The sequence below is a fragment of the Salvelinus alpinus genome, chromosome 27 (assembly GCF_045679555.1).
Source record: "Salvelinus alpinus chromosome 27, SLU_Salpinus.1, whole genome shotgun sequence".
In the NCBI taxonomy this organism is placed as follows: domain Eukaryota; kingdom Metazoa; phylum Chordata; class Actinopteri; order Salmoniformes; family Salmonidae; genus Salvelinus; species Salvelinus alpinus.
This window is the reverse complement of record NC_092112.1, coordinates 41735820-41754187: the sequence shown is the minus strand read 5'-3', so window position 1 is coordinate 41754187 and position 18368 is coordinate 41735820. Positions and strand designations below refer to the sequence as shown.

General features: G+C 44.9%; 1 protein-coding gene across 4 annotated transcripts in view; it reads right to left on the bottom strand.

Annotated features, from left to right (window-relative positions):
• The window catches only part of LOC139556583 (MAM domain-containing glycosylphosphatidylinositol anchor protein 2-like), a 362908-nt gene that overhangs the window by 228948 nt on the left and 115592 nt on the right, over positions 1-18368 (bottom strand). For all 4 annotated transcript variants that reach the window (XM_071370710.1, XM_071370711.1, XM_071370712.1 and 1 more), the window contains exon 3: positions 5690-5864. In XM_071370710.1, coding sequence (XP_071226811.1) covers positions 5690-5864 — 175 coding nt within the window. The remainder of the gene's footprint in view (positions 1-5689; positions 5865-18368) is intronic.

The following is an 18368-nucleotide window of genomic DNA, read 5'->3' as shown; positions in this document are numbered from 1 at the left end:
CGTTCCCCTCGGACCGCTCGAAGATAGCGTACATTATTATGCTGATGTCTGGGAGGGCACTCGCCTGGGTCACGGCGGTGTGGGAGCAACAATCTGCCGTCTGCCTCAGTCTGGAGGTATTCATGGCGGAGGTGAGAAAAGTTTGAGGCTCCGGTGTCCAGGGGAGAGGCTTCCCGGAGGGTACTCCAGCTTTGGCAGGACACCCTCCGGGTGGCAGACTATGCGCTGATGTTCCGCAGGCTAACAGCAAAGGGTACCTGTAATCCGGAAGCGCTGTTCGACACATTCCTGCACAGATTATCGGAGAAGGTAAAGGATGAGCTGGCAGCCCGAGAACTATCAACAGATCTCGACTCACTAATCACTTTAACCATCCGGATTGATGGTTGGCTACGGGAACATAGGAGGGAGAAGAGGTCCGATTGCGGTCCCAATCACTCACTCAAGGATCCCACTTGACATCCGATGAACTCTGGAAGTCCCCGAGAGGATCCGAGCTTATCCGAGTCCCTCCAAGAGCCTCCGGAGACTGCCGATTCACCTCTTCCCGAGCCGATGCGGCTCTGCAGGGTTAGGCTGTCTCCAGCCGAACGCGTACGCAGACTTGAGACCCAGAGTTGTCTGTACTGCGGTACCGGCGGTCATAATGTGTCTACCTGTGCTTTCAAGAGACCTAGCTCATTCGTTGGTGTGATTACTATGGTGGGCCTTAAAGAAACATTTCCATCTCCCCTTGCTCGCCCCCCTCGCTGTGCAATTCTGCGGTGGGGCGACCAGTCCAAGTCTCTCCAGGTACTCATCGACTCGGGGGCTTGCACGCAGCTATAGTGCCACGGCTACAGAGACCTTTCCCCCCGCTCCAAGATCATTAGCCCCTCTGCTGTTCGTCCTTTGTTGCCCCGTACCCTCCGTATTAGTCCTACCTTTTCTGCGTCAATTTAAAACCATGTCTGACTCTCCCCTGCCGTCCTGTACCTTTGCCTGCCCGTGTTCGAATTAATAAACTTTTGTTACTTCGACATTGTCTGCACCTGGGTCTTACCTTCAAACGTGATACACATATCTATAAACATATATTCTATAAAGTATGTAGAACACAATCCCTATAATGAAATATGTGGACCAATAGACAACAAGACGCTCAAAAACCACAGCCAGAACATGTCATAACCAACATAACATACACATAACCTATACTTATATATTGTATGCCTCAGGTCTATATATTGTATTTATATATATAGAAATCAAAGACAAATACTTCAAATTAATATGCAACCATTTAAAAAACTGGATTTGTACGACAAGCAAAAACATATTTTACTTACTGATCTAAAAGTACATTCTCCTTCCAATCTCTCTTGTGCGCAGGACTCCTTGTGTCACTCTCCTGGTCAATTTCTGCAATAATCTCATCGAAATGTTTATACTCTTAGTAGCCATGTTGTACTTTTTCCGTTTTTCCATTCCCCTGCGTCCTGTGGATTTTCAATGGAGAATGAATTGCGTCGCTCGCAACCATAGGACAATGGCCGTTAGTCCTACAAAGGGCCATCACATACTCGTGTAAAGCCCAGCTCATTGGCTATCTAGCTAGCTATGTTAGCTAGCTATCAAAACAAAAGGTGGTCATTGGACCAAGACACTGTCTATCAAGTGAACACCACCCTTCTCATTGGTGCATAATGATGGCTGACCTTCATGGGCTAATTGACGTATTGTGTAGCCAATATGTAATGTAGAATGATGAAACAAGGCTTGGTTGTCGTCTAAAGTGTCTGAGGCGCAAAAACTGAACTTGACTGGGTGAGACAAGGTTTAGAGTATTACATTTCATAAATTGTTTTGTTGCAAGTTGAAAAAGTTGGAATTCATGCGAAACACTGTACACAACATGGATTGTGTTAGGATATAAAAATAGATTTTATCAAAAAACTATGCTACATTTTATTTCTGGGACCCTCAGGATGACAAATCAGAGAAAGATTACTGAATGTAAGTACATTATTTACAGTCAGAGGTGAATGTATCAAACCAGTTGCCTGGATAAAAGTGTTTTGTTGTTGTGCACTATCCTCAAACAATAGCATGGTATTTTTTCCCGCTGTAATAGATACTGTAAATTGGACACCGCAGTTAGCTTAACAATCATTTAAGCTTTCTGACCATATAAGACATGTCTTTGTCCCGAAAAGTTGGCTTTTGTTTATAACGACATTCTAGTCAAATATCGCATATTGAGCAGCAACTGTCACGAAGGTTCATTCAAAACACCCATATTAGCATATTAGCGCTTATGCATAAGCATATGCCTATATATGAGCCCAAAACCTTGAATTAAAATAATGATTGTTCCAATATACAATACATAGCCAACTGCATATTACACGTGACAGAAAAACATTTAAAAAATACTGATTTAAGATATCTTTGCTACATAATTGGTCTAGCCTAAATTAAACCAATTCAGATGTAGCCGACAATAATCTTTTTTTTTTTAGATGTTGAACAGCCTAGTAATAGGGCCTTTTTTAATTTTCATAATTAATAGATTGACACATTACCTTTAGCTATACTTGAATATCTCAATACCATGAGTTTCTATGTCCTCCCCTCTCTCCTTCATTCCTTTCTCCAGCACTGCGTCAACAGAGGTGCTGTCAACAGTTTCATGAAATGAGTTTTGTTGTGAAAAGGTTACTATCGATGTTCCCAAACAAATTTCCCTTGATTTCCCAAATTAAGCACTGGGTAGCTGCAGGAACAGGATTGGAGAGCCAATGGCATACAGAGTTTGGGCAGAATATCACCTGTGGTGCTGCGAAAATTACCGCAGTAGCCTATCCAACATGAGTGAAAAACGTACCCGCTGGAAAGCAGCCTCCATTCACTATTCCAGTGCATACGGATCATATGTATTTTTCCCCCTGCCCCTGTTCCTGTAAATTTGATCATGGGCCATTCTAAATCGAAACGTATTTGACATATTAGTAAAAACAAGATTAAATTGAGAATAGTCTGACGGGTGAAAATATGATCACTTGATGAGAGAACAGCATGTACAGCCTGAGGCAAGGAACAGAGCGCAAGCAATAGCCTATAGTCGCATCATGCAGCCCATAAATCCATTGACTTCTAAGACTTTCTAAGGTTTGTATAATTCACAACTAAAGTTGCCAAATAACTCTAAATCTAGATCACTTTTACGCTCAACATAGCCACTTCAACTTCTGAATGGGACAAATATCCATTATATTTTATTCAGCTAAGTTCAATTATATTCTTCTTACTATAAAATCATACAAAATAAAATAATGGCACAGGACTTATACGCATATCTTGTCTGATAAATGAACAAGCCTAGCGCATAGCCAGATAACATACAGTAGGCCAACTCATATTCTGCTCTTATGAAATAAATTTTCTACATATCATAATGTTTCTTTAGGCCTGCCTACCATAAATAATGTATTTATTGTGATGGTGTATATTCAATTGATTTATTCAACAAGTTTGAAATGTAGATGTTCCAAAGGCGCACATCAGCGGCTTGTACGAGTCGAGCCTGGAGATGCTGAACATGTTGATGTTAATTAACGATCAATTACCGTGAGACCCGGCAGTCTTTTGCATGACAATAACCGGCTGACAAAATTTCATGACCGCCACAGCCCTAGCCATGGCAACCCAGAGAGCCACTGGTCCACTCTGTTAATCATACTGTTATCAAGCTAAAACAGTGACACTGGGATGTTAGTCGCTGTCCGTCCAGGGCCTGTTGTCTGTCTCAATAGTTTACAGTTAACAGTGTGGAAGAACTGAAAAGGAGAAAGCAAATGTCTAGTATACATCCACCACCAAGCCTATATGGCAGTCCAGTGCAGATGAAGGAAAGGAGACAAGGAGAGAGTCAAATACTCCTCTTCCCCCTCCTTCCTCCAAGTCCAAAGCTTTCTAACCATCCTCTATTCCACAGCCCCTGCTCAAGTCAGTATTGATAAACAGGTACAAGGGCTGAGAGCCACACAGACACCCAGGGTCCAGAAGGAGGCAGGTAGAGAGAGTGAGAGAGTGAGAGAGTGAGAGAGTGAGAGAGTGAGTGAGAGAGTGAGAGAGTGAGTGAGTGAGTGAGTGAGTGAGAGAGTGAGAGAGTGAGAGAGTGAGAGAGTGTGAGAGTGTGAGAGTGTGAGAGTGTGAGAGAGAGAGAGAACGGAGACAGAGGGAAAGGCAGAGAGAGAGAGATAGCAAAGAGAGAGAGAGAAAGAGAGATCAGAGAGAGAGAGAGAGAGAGAGAGAGAGAGAGAGAGAGAGAGAGAGAGAGAGAGAGAGAGAGAGAGAGAGAGAGAGAGAACGGAGACAGAGGGAAAGGCAGAGAGAGAGAGATAGCAAAGAGAGAGAGAGAAAGCGAGATCAGAGAGAGAGAGAAAGCGAGAGCAGGCAGAGAAAGAGCCTTGGCGGCGGTGAGGCTAACCACCAGCCACACAGACAGACCCGAAATGTCGTGACAGACTGACAGGAGTCACTGGCAGCTGGAGCAGAGGCTTTAGATGTCAGATGAAAGCGATTCCACTTACTTTGGTAACCCCTGCCTGACCAAGGAGAAGAGAAGAGAAGAGAGGAGAGGCGAAGGCAGAGGAAGAGAAAGAGGCAGAGGCCGACGAGAGGTGGAGACAGACGAGAGGCAGAGAGGAAAGAATGAGACAGGACTGCAGACTGCTCTGTGTTCTGCCACAGAGAGAATGGGAGAAGAGGAGAACACAGGCCAAAAGGTTTATCGCTTGCGATGATGTTACAGAAGGGAAAGTGCTGGTTTAATGTGCTTGTGTCACAGAGTGGTGGATCTGGGGAGGTTCTGGCTGGGAGCTATATAATGTTTGCTTGTCCAGGGTTCAGATGAGACAAACCGTCCTCCATTTAAGCGCACGTCTGAGGAGTTGTTGGGTGCCCCAGACAACTCCAATCAGACCTCACTATTGTTTAATGGCTAGGTTGACTAGGGTGGAAGCTACTGGGTTGGGTTGTTCATACTGTTGTCTACTGTACAGCCCCCCCCCCCCACACACACACAGGATGTCTAGATAGGGCCCCAATTCAACATTTAGTATTGACTGACATTTCATTGAATTGTGCAACAATTGGAATAAACCACACCTTAAAAGCTTATCGTTAACTTATGGTTGAATTCTAGTTTAAAGATGAACTATGCAGAAATCACTCCGCCATTTCCTGGTTGCTAAAATTCAAATAGTTTTCCTAATATCAGTTTATGTGACAAAACAAGCAAGTATAGTGTAGAGAATCATTGTACCATCTAAACCGCAGTGAAATATCTTTTCCATAAGCAACATTTGTGTGTTTTCAGCTGTTTGAAAGTGGTGCAGAATTCCGAAAGTAAAAGACGCAAAAACAAAACTTAAGGGAAGCATTGAAATAGCGCACACATAGAACCGATCTACCACTTCTTAGATTTGCTTTCGATGAGAATGACAGATCTATAACACAAATGTCTATGTGTATTTGGTCGAGTCGCCCAAAAAGGGAAAAGGGGAAAAAAAATCAAAAGGGAATGGTATACTAACTAGCCACGTTGAATTTTATGCAATGTTATTACGTTGAGGAAGTACATTTGAATAACAAGAAAACAACCTTGACCCAACCACTGTGTCCGAAGGTAATGTACAGTACTTACAGTAGACGTCGACCCGTATGGACTTGATGGCCGGGGAGCCCAGGCCGTTCTCGGCCTTGCAGTAGTAGCGTCCTCCCTGGTGTCTCTGGATCTTGGAGATGTGCAGCGTCTCGTTAAACACGCTGGAGTCCTGGAAGCGATCCGACACGCTGCCTGCTGTCTTGGTCCATCGGATCTGTGTAGGACACGTGGTTGGTTAGATGACCTACTTGACATAAAGCCCTTGGCTTCTTTCATTTAGGTGCATAGGCCACTGATGAATGTCTTCCATGGTTATTAAAGGGGTAGTTGTGCCACAAGGACTGGATATAAAGAAATGATAAAGAAATAGCAACGACAAGAAAGCACATGTCTGCTCACTGTTTGCTGAATTTAAAAATAATCTTCTAGCTAGCTAGAGTTACAACGTTTGGAACCCATCCTGGTCTTTATCAGGTTACTGGGCATTGTTAACCTCCATCAGCCCTGGAAAGGTGAGCCCCTACTCTCTACCAATTTCCTTTTTTTATTACAACCACACTTTATCACCCAATATATTGTGTCTGACTCTTACCGCCCTCAAAGGAGATCTGATATCTCTATCTGATAAACCCTCATTCACAGCTTCACTGTCTTTCACTAACTGGCACAACAACCTTAACCATGTGGCAGGGGGTGGTGATGAAAGGTGAACTAGCGTTCAGTCTTTTCCTCTGGTCTACAACATGGAGGTGTAATTGACCCTCCATCATGTATCTCTCTCTCTCTCTCTTTTTCTTTCTCTCTTTCTCAATTTTCAATTTCACTTGCATGACGTAATGACGTACATATTGCCGAGGTGTACTTTGGAAAAGGAGTGATTCATTAACAATATCAATAACATCATGAGAAATAATCAACATTGTCACGAACAGGACAATCAGTAACAGCAATAATCAAGGGTGGGGGGGGGGGGGGGTGGGGGGGGGTTGTATTGGAAATCAGTAAATAAATAAGCATACAACACAAAGACATGTGCAGGTTGGTTGATCTGTCAGACACAATCCCTCATTTTATGGCAGGCAGCAATGTAGAGCGCTGCCAACCCACAGCTCTCTGCGTCCTCCCCCAACAGGATGGGTAATCTCTTCTCATCAGAGAGGTCTTGGAAACCTTCAATAACGATTTCACATTTGGGGAAATAAAAACTCTCTAATTGCTTTATATTTTTGCAATTTTGTCAGGAAATGTAGCTATGTGTCCATTTTTGCCGTGGTGCAGTGACTGCACAGTCTTTCCTCTACAGGGAGCCAGGTTTCCCTGTGTCTACCTTTCTCAATGACAAGCCTATGCTCATTACGTTTGTACTTTGTCAAGGTTTTTCTAAGATTTTGATCAGTAACAACGTTTAAATCATTTGTCATAGTATACTGTCGATTTATGGCTAGACATCACTGCATTTTGCTTTGCGCTTGTGTATCCTAATAGGTGATGTACAGATGTAGGATCTGATCCCCCTGTTGCAGGAAAACGTTTCGTTTATTTGAGGATTAAAAAGGCTTCCTGTAATGTGTACGCTGGGAGTCAGGAAGCCAGTTCAGGGAGTGAATCATTTAATATAGAAACGAACATGGACAAAACAAGAAACACGAGTAGTGTACAGACATGAAAAAGAAAATGGAACAGAAACAAGGGAAAGAACCAAAGGGAGTGACATGTATAGGGAAGGTAATCAGGAAGGTGATGGAGTCCAGGTGAGTCTGATGTGGCGCAGTTGCGCGTAACGATGGCGACAGGTGTGCGTAATAATGAGCAGCCTGCTGACCTCGAGCGCCAGAGAGGGAGTATACGTGAAATTGAAATGTCAGACTTGATTTTCCCTCACAAAAGATATATCAACCCCTACAAAAATATCCATTAATGAATTATATATATTAAATATATATACTGTAATCCACATAATAGTTCACATTTCCTGTAGCTGCAGGAATATTTTCCTGCTGTAGCAAACTGGCTAAAATTAACATCCAACATCTATTCTACAATGTAGAAAATATAAAAACTAAAGAAAAACCATTTAATGAGGAGGTGTGTCCAAACTTTTGACTGGTACAGTATATACAGTGGGGAGAACAAGTATTTGATACACTGCCGATTTTGCAGGTTTTCCTACTTACAAAGCATGTAGAGGTCTGTAATTTTTATCATAGATACACTTCAACTGTGAGAGACAGAATCTAAAACAAAAATCCAGAAAATCACATTGTATGATTTTTAAGTAATTCATTTGCATTTTATTGCATGACATAAGTATTTGATACATCAGAAAAGCAGAACTTAATATTGGGTACAGAAACCTTTGTTTGCAATTACAGAGATCATACGTTTCCTGTAGTTCTTGACCAGGTTTGTACACACTGCAGCAGGGATTTTGGCCCACTCCTCCATACAGACGTTCTCCAGATCGTTCAGGTTTCGGGACTGTCGCTGGGCAATACGGACTTCCAGCTCCCTCCAAAGATTTTCTATTGGGTTCAGGTCTGTAGACTGGGTAGGCCACTCCAGGACCTTGAGATGCTTCTTACGGAGCAACTCCTTAGTTGCCCTGGCTGTGTGTTTCGGGTTGTTGTCATGCTGGAAGACCCAGCCACAACCCATCTCAATGCTCTTACTGAGGGAAGGAGGTTGTTGGCCAAGATCTCGCGATACATGGCCCCATCCATCCTCCCCTCAATACAGTGCAGCCGCCCTGTCCCCTTTGCAGAAAAGCATCCCCAAAGAATGATGTTTCCACCTCCATGACTCACGGTTAGGATGGTGTTCTTGGGGTTGTACTCATCCTTCTTCTTCCTCCAAACATGGCGAGTGGAGTTTAGACCAAAAAGCTCTATTTTTGTCACATCAAACCACATGACCTTCTCCCATTCCTCCTCTGGATCATCCAGATGGTCATTGGCAAACTTCAGACGAACCTGGACATGCGCTGGCTTGAGCAGGGGGACCTTGCGTGCGCTGCAGGATTTTAATCCATGGCGGCGTAGTGTGTTACTAATGGTTTTCTTTGAGACTGTGGTCCCAGCTCTCTTCAGGTCATTGACCAGGTCCTGCCGTGTAGTTCTGGGCTGATCCCTCACCTTCCTCATGATCATTGATGCCCCACGAGGTGAGATCTTGCGTGGAGCCCCAGACCGAGGGTGATTGACTGTCATCTTTAACTTCTTCCATTTTCTAATAATTGCGCCAACAGTTGTTGCCTTCTCACCAAGCTGCTTGCCTATTGTTCTGTAGCCCATCCTAGCCTTGTGCAGGTCTACAATTTTATCCCTGATGTCCTTACACAGCTCTCTGGTCTTGGCCATTGTGGAGAGGTTGAAGTCTGTTTGATTGAGTGTGTGGACAGGTGTCTTTTATACAGGTAACGAGTTCAAACAGGTGCAGTTAATACAGGTAATGAGTGGAGAACAGGAGGGCTTCTTAAAGAAAAACTAACAGGTCTGTGTGAGCCGGAATTCTTACTGGTTGGTAGGTGATCAAATACTTATGTCATGCAATAAAATGCAAATTAATTACTTAAAAATCATACAATGTGATTTTCTGGATTTTTGTTTTAGATTCCGTCTCTCACAGTTGAAGTGTACCTATGATAAAAATGACAGACCTCTACATGCTTTGTAAGTAGGAAAACCTGCAAAATCGGCAGTGTATCAAATACTTGTTCTCCCCACTGTATATTCATATATATATATATATATATATATATATATATGAGAGAGAGAGAGAGAGAGGGAGAGAGAGAAGGCATTGCAGCATATCGTATCATTATCACCCCTGTCTCATTATCACCCCCCTGTTTCTTCTTAGAGTATGTGTGTGTTGCATCAGAGGGGGTTCAAACCCCCATACATTAGACAAGTAGATACAGAAGCATTGAACCAAAAACAATTCTCAACTCAGCAAGCTATCAATGGTGAAGCTCAGCAAGCCTGTCACTAAACACTGAGTACATTTCTTCCCTATTATACCAGCTAAGGACAGCATGAGTTAAAAATAAAAAATAAACTCTCCTCCTCAGAAGTTAATTAGACAGAACCAAAGTTTCTGAATTCTCTTTCTTCCATCCTTTCTCTTCTTTCCTCTCCTCCACTTCTTCTCCAGATCTCCCATCATGCAAAGACAGAGAGAGAGAGTGAGAGAGAGAGAGTGAGAGAGAGAGAGGGAGAGAGAGAGAGAGAGAGAGAGAGAGAGAGAGAGAGAGAGAGAGAGAGAGAGAGAGAGAGAGAGAGAGAGAGAGAGAGAGAGAGAGAGAGAGAGAGAGAGAGAGAGAGAGAGAGAGAGAGAGAGAAGGCAAGGCAGCATATCGTATCATTCTCATCCCCCTTTTGTGACTGTGTGTGTGTGTGTGTGATGTGTGTGTGCATGTGTGCTTCTTTGTGTATGTGTGTGTTGCATCAGAGGGGGTTCAAACCCTACGATTCCATCTTACTCCGAAGGATCTTGTCCAAGCCAGGGGCCAGAAGCAGTTTATTATTAGCCTGACAAGAGTCCAGTTGTTCATAGAGGGCGAGGAACCAACCAACTAGCCCCGGTCTCTGTACGTCATACAAACTAGCCAGGGTCTTTACGTTGCATTAAAACTGAACTATAACTCACAGATCTGACCTGAAGCGCACACACACACAAAACACAAAACACACACACACACACACACACACACACACACACACACACACACACACACACACACACACACACACACACACACACACACACACACACACACACACACACACACACACACACACACGCACACGCACACACGCACACACACATACACACACATACACACACAGGGGCTACCTCTTCTGTGTACAAGACTTTCATACTGACTTAAAGAGGTTATATTAACGTCAAAACTAAAGTGCTTTTTGGAAGAAAAAAAAATGTGACAAGTAGATACAGAAGCACTGAACCAAAAAACCTCTCAACTCAGCAAGCGATCGATGGTGAAGCCCAGCAAGCCTACGTCACTAAACACTGAGTACATTTCTTCCCTATTATGCCAGTTAAGGACAGCATGAGTTAATAAAAACAACCTCTCCTCCTCAGGAGTTAAATAAGTTATGAGCATAAATTAGATAGAGCCAAAGTTTCTGTCTGAATTCTCTTTCTTCCATCCTTTCTCTTCTTTCCTCTCCTCCACTTCTTCTCCAGATCCCCCATCATGCAAAGACAGAAAGACAGAAAGACAGAGAGAGAGTGAGAGAGTGAGAGAGTGAGAGAGTGAGAGAGTGAGAGAGTGGGAGAAAGAGGGTGAAAGAGGGAGAAAGAGGGAGAAAGAGGGAGAAAGAGGGAGAAAGAGAGAGTTGGAGAGAGAGAAAGAGAGAGAGAAGGGGAGAGAGAGAGAGAAAGAGAGAGAGAGTTGGAGAGGGAGAAGGGGAGAGAGAGAGAGAAAGAGAGAGTTGGAGAGGGAGAAGGGGAGAGAGAGAGAGAAAGAGAGAGTTGGAGAGGGAGAAGGGGAGAGAGGGAGAGAGGGAGTGGGAGAAGGGGAGAGGGGGGAGAGAGGGAGAGGAAGAGAGGGAGAGAGCGCGAGAGAGCGCAAGAGAGGGAGGAGAGGGGGAGAGGGGGAGAGAGGGAGAGGAAGAGAGGGAGAGAGTGCGAGAGAGGGAGAGAGAAAGAGAGAGGGAGGAGAGGGGGAGAGAGGAAGAGAGGGAGGGAGACAGAGAGATAGCTTATGAAGAACTCAGCTGAATTCAATATTTTACCAGCTTATATCCTCCCATTCATTTCCTCTCCTTTGCCATTTGTGTAAAGAGCTTTTGAGTTCCAGCACAGCGCCAATATCAATAAGTGTATTGTTCGAGTGACACTAAGAAGTGGATATTCAAATAGCCTCTGTGGTTTTCAAAGGGAAAGTGCTACTGTTTGTTTCACATGGTGGTAGACCACATTATCTGACTGACTGGGAGGCTTTGTAAGTTTTTCCTGGAGCCCCACGGCCATTTTGCTCTCATGTCTTTGCCTTACTTTCTTCGTCTGGGTGCTAGAGATTGTGTGTCTGGGTGGGTGCTATGCACAGAGCCTTCGGAAAGTATTCAGACCCATTGACTTTTTCCACATTTTGTTAGTTTACAGCCTTATTCTAAGATTGATTTTTTATTTTTATCATGAGCAATCAACACACAATACCCCATAATTGTAACGCTCGTCGTGGGTGGAAGAAGAGGAGGACCAAAGCGCAGCGTGGTAAGTGTTAGTCATTATATTTAATAAACAGAGAACACTAAACAAAATAACAAAGGAGAACGAAATGCAACAGTTCTGTCAGGTGACATAAACACAGAACAGAAAATATAATCACCCACAAAACACAATGAAAAACAGGCTACCTAAATATGGCTCCCAATCAGAGACAACGACTGACACCTGCCTCTGATTGAGAACCATACTAGGCCAAACACATAGAAAATGAACAATAGAACAAAACATAGAAAAACCAACATAGAATGCCCACCCCAACTGGCACCTTAGGAGCAGCGACCCTCGTCACCGATCCTGGATTGGACACCCTAGTAAAGGGCACCACTGGACTGACGGACGCCTCTGGACTGACGTACGCCTCTGGACTGATGGGCGGCTCCTGACTGAAGGGCGGCTCAGGCGCCTCCGGACTGAAGGGCGGCTCAGGCGCCTCCGGACTGAAGGGCGGCTCAGGCGGCTCCGGACTGAAGGGCGGCTCAGGCGGCTCTGGACTGAAGGGCGGCTCAGGCGCCTCCGGACTGAAGGGCGGCTCAGGCGCCTCCGGACTGAAGGGCGGCTCAGGCGGCTCAGGACAGACGGGCGGCTCAGGCGGCTCAGGACAGACGGGCGGCTCAGGCGGCTCAGGACAGACGGGCGGCTCAGGACAGACGAGCGGCTCAGGCGGCTCAGGACAGACGGGCGGCTCATGCGGCTCTGGCCTGGAGAGAGAACCTGGAGGGAGGAGACGGAGAGACAGCCTGGTGCGTGGGGCCGCCACAGGACCCACCAGGCTGGGGAGACCTACAGGAGGCCTGGTGTTTGGAGGAGGCACCGGAAGGACCGGGCTATGGGGGAGCACTGGAGCTCTGGTGCGCAGACTTGGCACCACTCCCCCAGGCTGGATGACTACTCTAGCCCGGACCCTCCAGAGTGCAGGCACAGGTTGAACCAGGCTGTGGGTGAGCACTGGAGATCTGGTGCATACTACGCGCACCTCCCCCTTAGGCTCAATTCCCACATTTGCCCGGTACGAGCAGAGCGCAGGCATAGGACGCACTGCACCCTCCCAGCGCCCCGGAGACACAGCACGCAGAGCCGGCGCAGGATACCCTGGACTGAAACGGCGTACCGGAGACCAGACACGCTGAGCAGGCACAATACGCCCTGGCTGGATGCCCACACTCGCATGACACTTTCGGGGGGCTGTCCTATAGCGCGTACTGGCGACACTGTGCGCTTAACCTCATAACACGGTGCCTGACCAGTAACGCGCTGCTTACAATAAGCATGAGGAGTGGGCTCAGGTCTCCAACCTGACTCTGCCACACTCCCCGTGTGCCCCCCCCCCCCAATTATTTTGGGGGGCTGCCTCTCGTATCAGTCGCGCTGCCGTGCTGCTTCATCATATCGCCGCCGCTCAGCTTTCGCTGCCTCCAGCTCTGCCTTGGGGCGGCGATATTCTCCAGCCTGTGCCCAGGGTCCTTTACCGTCCAAAATCTCCTCCCATGTCCAGGAGCCCCAGAACTCGCTGCCCGATACCACGCTGCTTGGTCCTTGGTTGGTGGGTGATTCTGTAACGCTCGTCGTGGGTGGAAGAAGAGGAGGACCAAAGCGCAGCGTGGTAAGTGTTCATCATTATATTTAATAAACAGAGAACACTAAACAAAATAACAAAGGAGAAAAACCAACATAGAATGCCCACCCCAACTCACGTCCTGACCAAACTAAAATAAAGACATAACAAAGGAACTAAGGTCAGAACGTGCCAATAATGACAAAGCGAAAAAGATTTTTGGAAAATTGTGCTAATTTATAAAAAGCCTAAAAAAGAAATACCTTATTTACATATGTATTCAGACCCTTTGCTATGAGACTCAACATTGAACTCAGGTGCATCCTGTTTCCATTGATTATCCTTGAGGTGTTTGTACAACTTGATTGGAGTCCCTCTGTGCAAAATTCAATTGATTGGACATGGTTTGGAAAGGCACACAACTGTTTATATAAGGTCCCAGAGCTTACAGTGCATGTCAGAGCAAGAACCAAGCCATGAGGTTGAAGAAATTGTCCGTAGAGTACCCAGACAGGATTGTGTCGAGGAACATATCTGCAGCATTGAAGGTCCCCAAGAACGCAATGGCCTCCATCATTCTTAAATGGAAGAAGTTTGGAAACACCAAGACTCTTCCTAGACCGGCCAAACTGAGCAATCGGGGGAGAAGGGCCTTGGTCAGGGAGGTGAACAAGAACCCGAAAGTCACTCTGACAGAGCTCTAGAGTTCCTCTGTGGAGATGGGAGAACCTTCCAGAAGGACAACAATCTCTGCAGTACTTCACCAATCGGGCCTTTATGATAGAATGGCCAGATGGAAGCCACTCCTCAGTAAAAGGGACATGACAGCCCCCTTGGAGTTTGCCAAAACTCTGAATGTCCCCGATGGGCCCAGCCAGAGCCTGGACTTGAACCATAATGAACATCTCTGGAGAGACCTGAAAATAGCTGTGCCGCAACGCACCCCATCCAACCTGACAGACCTTGAGAGGATCTGCAGAGAAGAATGGAAGAAACTCTCCAAATACCGGTGTGCCAAGCTTGTAGCGTCACACCCAAGAAGACTCAATACAGTTATCGCTGTCAAAGGTGCTTCAACAAAGTAATGAGTATAGGGTCTGAATACTTATGTAAATGTTATGTTTTTTTAGATTTAGTAAATTAGCAACCATTTCTAAAAACCTGTTTTTGCTTTGTCATTACGGCGAATTGTGTGTAGATTGATGAAAAAAACGATATAATCAATTATAGAAGAAGGTTGTTACGTAACAAAATTGGGAAAAGGTCAAGGGGTCTGAATACTTTCTGAAAGCTGTGTATATCCACTGGGGGATTCTGTAAGAATTAGAGTATGCCTGAAAGTACGGTTTGACACTCTTTCTTGCCCTAAGACAGACATTGGGGATTTGAGAGGAGTGGATGGGTTGGGCCATACTCGCTATTATAATAAGATGAGTTTCCATTTTTGCTTATACCCTTGTAGTTCTCTCAAATAATGTACAATTATACAATTAACAATGTATATACAATTAACAATGTATAATTAGACGGGGACTTAGACGGGGAGATCAGGAGTTCAATCTTTACATATCCACCATAAAGAGCATTAGAAAACATTATTTTTTTTTGTTTACAGCAGGGAAGAAGAATTGAGAGAAAGTCATTACAATGATAATGCTATTCTCCCTGTAAGTCAGTCAGTCTTGTCTTTGGCATTCTGATACAAAGATCAACATTTGCTTTTATGTAAAGTTGCTATTCTGCTTGGATCTGAATCGAACAGTAACTCCCAGCAGCGATGGTCAACACAGCCACGCTGTGTCCGCCCCTGCTCTCTGTCCTAACTTCTGACTGTTTTCTAATTGCTTACCATCTTTGAGTTCTGTAGGGGGTACGAGGGAGGAGGTCAGATAAGGTCTCTGTGCAGCCAAGTGTGGCCAAGTATGAAAATAGAATGACCAGATTTCTGTTGCTGCAGGATAATTTTTCTGGAGTTGCAAACTGGCTCAAATGAAGATCCTACATCTGTGGGGAATACTGTTCATTTCAACTAAGACTCAAAGGTCTGGGGGAAATCTATTTTATCTAAATCTATTTTTAAAATATATATGGGGGATTGGAAATGATGCAGACAATTGCATTGATGGAAACTACAATCTATCTGCATTATTAAAAAATAAACTCAAAAGGTCTGAATCACAAAATGTCCAAATCAACAGGTATCATAAACAATGAGAGCCAAAGATCCAACTATCCAACCATCCAAATGATGACATTTCATGAAGGGTGAAATGTCTGAATCACAAATACCAAAGACTATACAGAAAGTTCCAGAGTACTGCAGTAGTCCTAACATTACGCAATACAGTTGCATAGTAAAATGTTGCAATTTTAGGTCTCCCTAAATGAAGAATTCTCTGTAAAGCCTGTGGTTATTGATGACTCACACTGGGATTCATAGGACTCAAATAAACCTATCTGTACCATAGCCCAGGGAGAATGGGGGTGGCTAGGAACACACTGCACTCCAGGCCACAACTAACCCCTGGATAAACTACACTCTCTCTACAGTAGCTATATCCTTCCATGAGTATACACTACTCTACAGTATCCCAGAATCATATGGGGCAGCTATAGCCACACTCCCCACTCCAGGGCCAAAACTACACTATCTCTACAGTAGCTATATTCCTCCATCGCCTTTGGCCCCCGAGCACTGATGCTCTAGCCTGCTAGACACTCATGACTCTATCCGGCTAATTTATACCCCCTGACCCTCTCACCCACCTGTCTGAACTTGACCCAGCTGACAATTGAAGCAGAAATGGGGGGGGGGGTGTTGGGTGGTGTTTGTGTGTGTGTGTGTGTGTGTGTGTGTGTGTGTGTGTGTGTGTGTGTGTGTGTGTGTGTGTGTGTGTGTGTGTGTGTGTGTGTGTGTGTGTGTGTGTGTGTGTGTGTGTGTGTGTGTGTGTGTGTGTGTGTGTGGGTGCGTATGTGTGTGTGCCTGCATGCTTGCGTGTTTGCTCAGCAGTTTAGCTGGCATATAGTCTGGCTGTATCCTCTAACACAGTGTGTGTGTACAGAGTGGAGGCAGGCCAGAGCCCTTTTCAGGGGATATGACAGGGGAGAGAGAGAGATGGCTTTATAATGGGAATTACATCTCACAGTGGCTGCAAGAATGAACGCTTCTGTATGTGTGATAGCCAGTAAAGTGCATGATTATGTCCCAAATGGCACGCTATTCCCTACATAGCGCAGTAATTTTGACCAGAGCCCTGTTTACAATAAAAGCCAACATGCTGTCTGGCACATTAATCTAACATCCCTTTTAGCTGGCAGTCTGTACCCATGTCATTCATACCTCAGAAGGCCATTCCTGTTGAAGAGCTAATGTACATTAGAGTTAAAGTAATAGTCCTATATCCAAACAGTATGTACAGTAGCCTTCAACAGTGGGGAAGGAAGACTATTGGAATGATGCATCATAGTTTGTCTACAAAGTACATCAAAACCCTAGACAGGTTGAGAGAGAGGGAGAGGGAGAGAGGGAGAGAGAGAGAGAGAGAGAGAGAGAGAGAGAGAGAGAGAGAGAGAGAGAGAGAGAGAGAGAGAGAGAGAGAGAGAGAGATGAAAAGGGTGAAAGAAACAGAGAGAGAGAGATGAAAAGGGTGAAAGAAACAGAGAGAGAGAGAGAGGAAGAGGGTGAGAGAGAAAGAGTGAGACCGCCAGCTTCACACCGCATATCGCTATCTCTTTCCTCCTAGAGCCCTGACTCACAAGTCCTTCCCATGACCTTTTGACCCCTCCATGGGAACCTGCCCTAGCGATGCTCCTGCCTGCCAACAGGTCCAAACTTGACAGGCATCCCATAATAGGAGGCTGAGGTGTGTCAATGTCGTGAGGTTAGCAGTGTGTGGGTGTGTATGTGTTTCTGTGTGTGTGTGTGTGTGTCTGTGTGGCATGGGACAGAGAGCGCCATGCTGAGAGAAAGCTTCCGCCTGGTTGGACTAGAGCCAAAGCCTCCATCAGTGGGAGGGCCTGAGGGGTTTGCGGGTAATTTAGAGAGAGTTGCTTCTTGACAGACATAAAAATAATTCATCGCTGGTGAAAATTGTCAACGACGGCCCAGTTTAGTACGCAGTTGGCCATTCGCTTTGTGTGATACTGGCCCGCACAAGTCTCAGTCTGAGTAAAGGTATTACTCAGGGAACTGGTAGTTCTTACTGACGGAGAAACACAAGGTCTGTCTGGTAATGAGGACATGTCATCTTTGTGTGTATGCTTATAATAAAGTAGTGCAGGAATTGTGACATGACTTTATAGAGATGACCTTCAATGGCACAATGTCGCAATGACGATTAGACTTCAATGTCAAGTGAGGTCCATAGGGATCAGTGGCTTGGTGGATAGTGGTAGTCGTGGGTTCAATTCCACAGAGACTTTTATTTGGTAACACTTTACTTGACACCTAGCGCCATAACACGTTCTGACACGGTGTGTCACCGTGTCATAATATGTCATAACAGCTGACATAACTTGTCATAACCTGTAATAATATAGTCATAACACTTTCTTGACCCATATATTTACACCTGTTGTGACATACAATGCATTGTGTTATTGTATGGCAGGTTATGACACCTCCATAGGATTGTCAAAACCCACATTTATTCAATTGTATTTTTTTCCTGCCAAGACGTTTCCTTTTGTTTGAAAGTTTGTTTCTTAAGAGAATACAGGGGGTGCTGTTTCAACTTCGACATTTTGCGTTCCCAAATTAAACTGCCTCGTACTTAATTCTTGCTCGTACAATATGCATATTATTATTACTATTGGATAGAAACAATCTCTAGTTTCTAAAACCGTTTGAATTATGTCTGTGGGTGAACCAGAAGTCTTTCTGCAGCGAAAATCATGACAGGAACTGCGAAG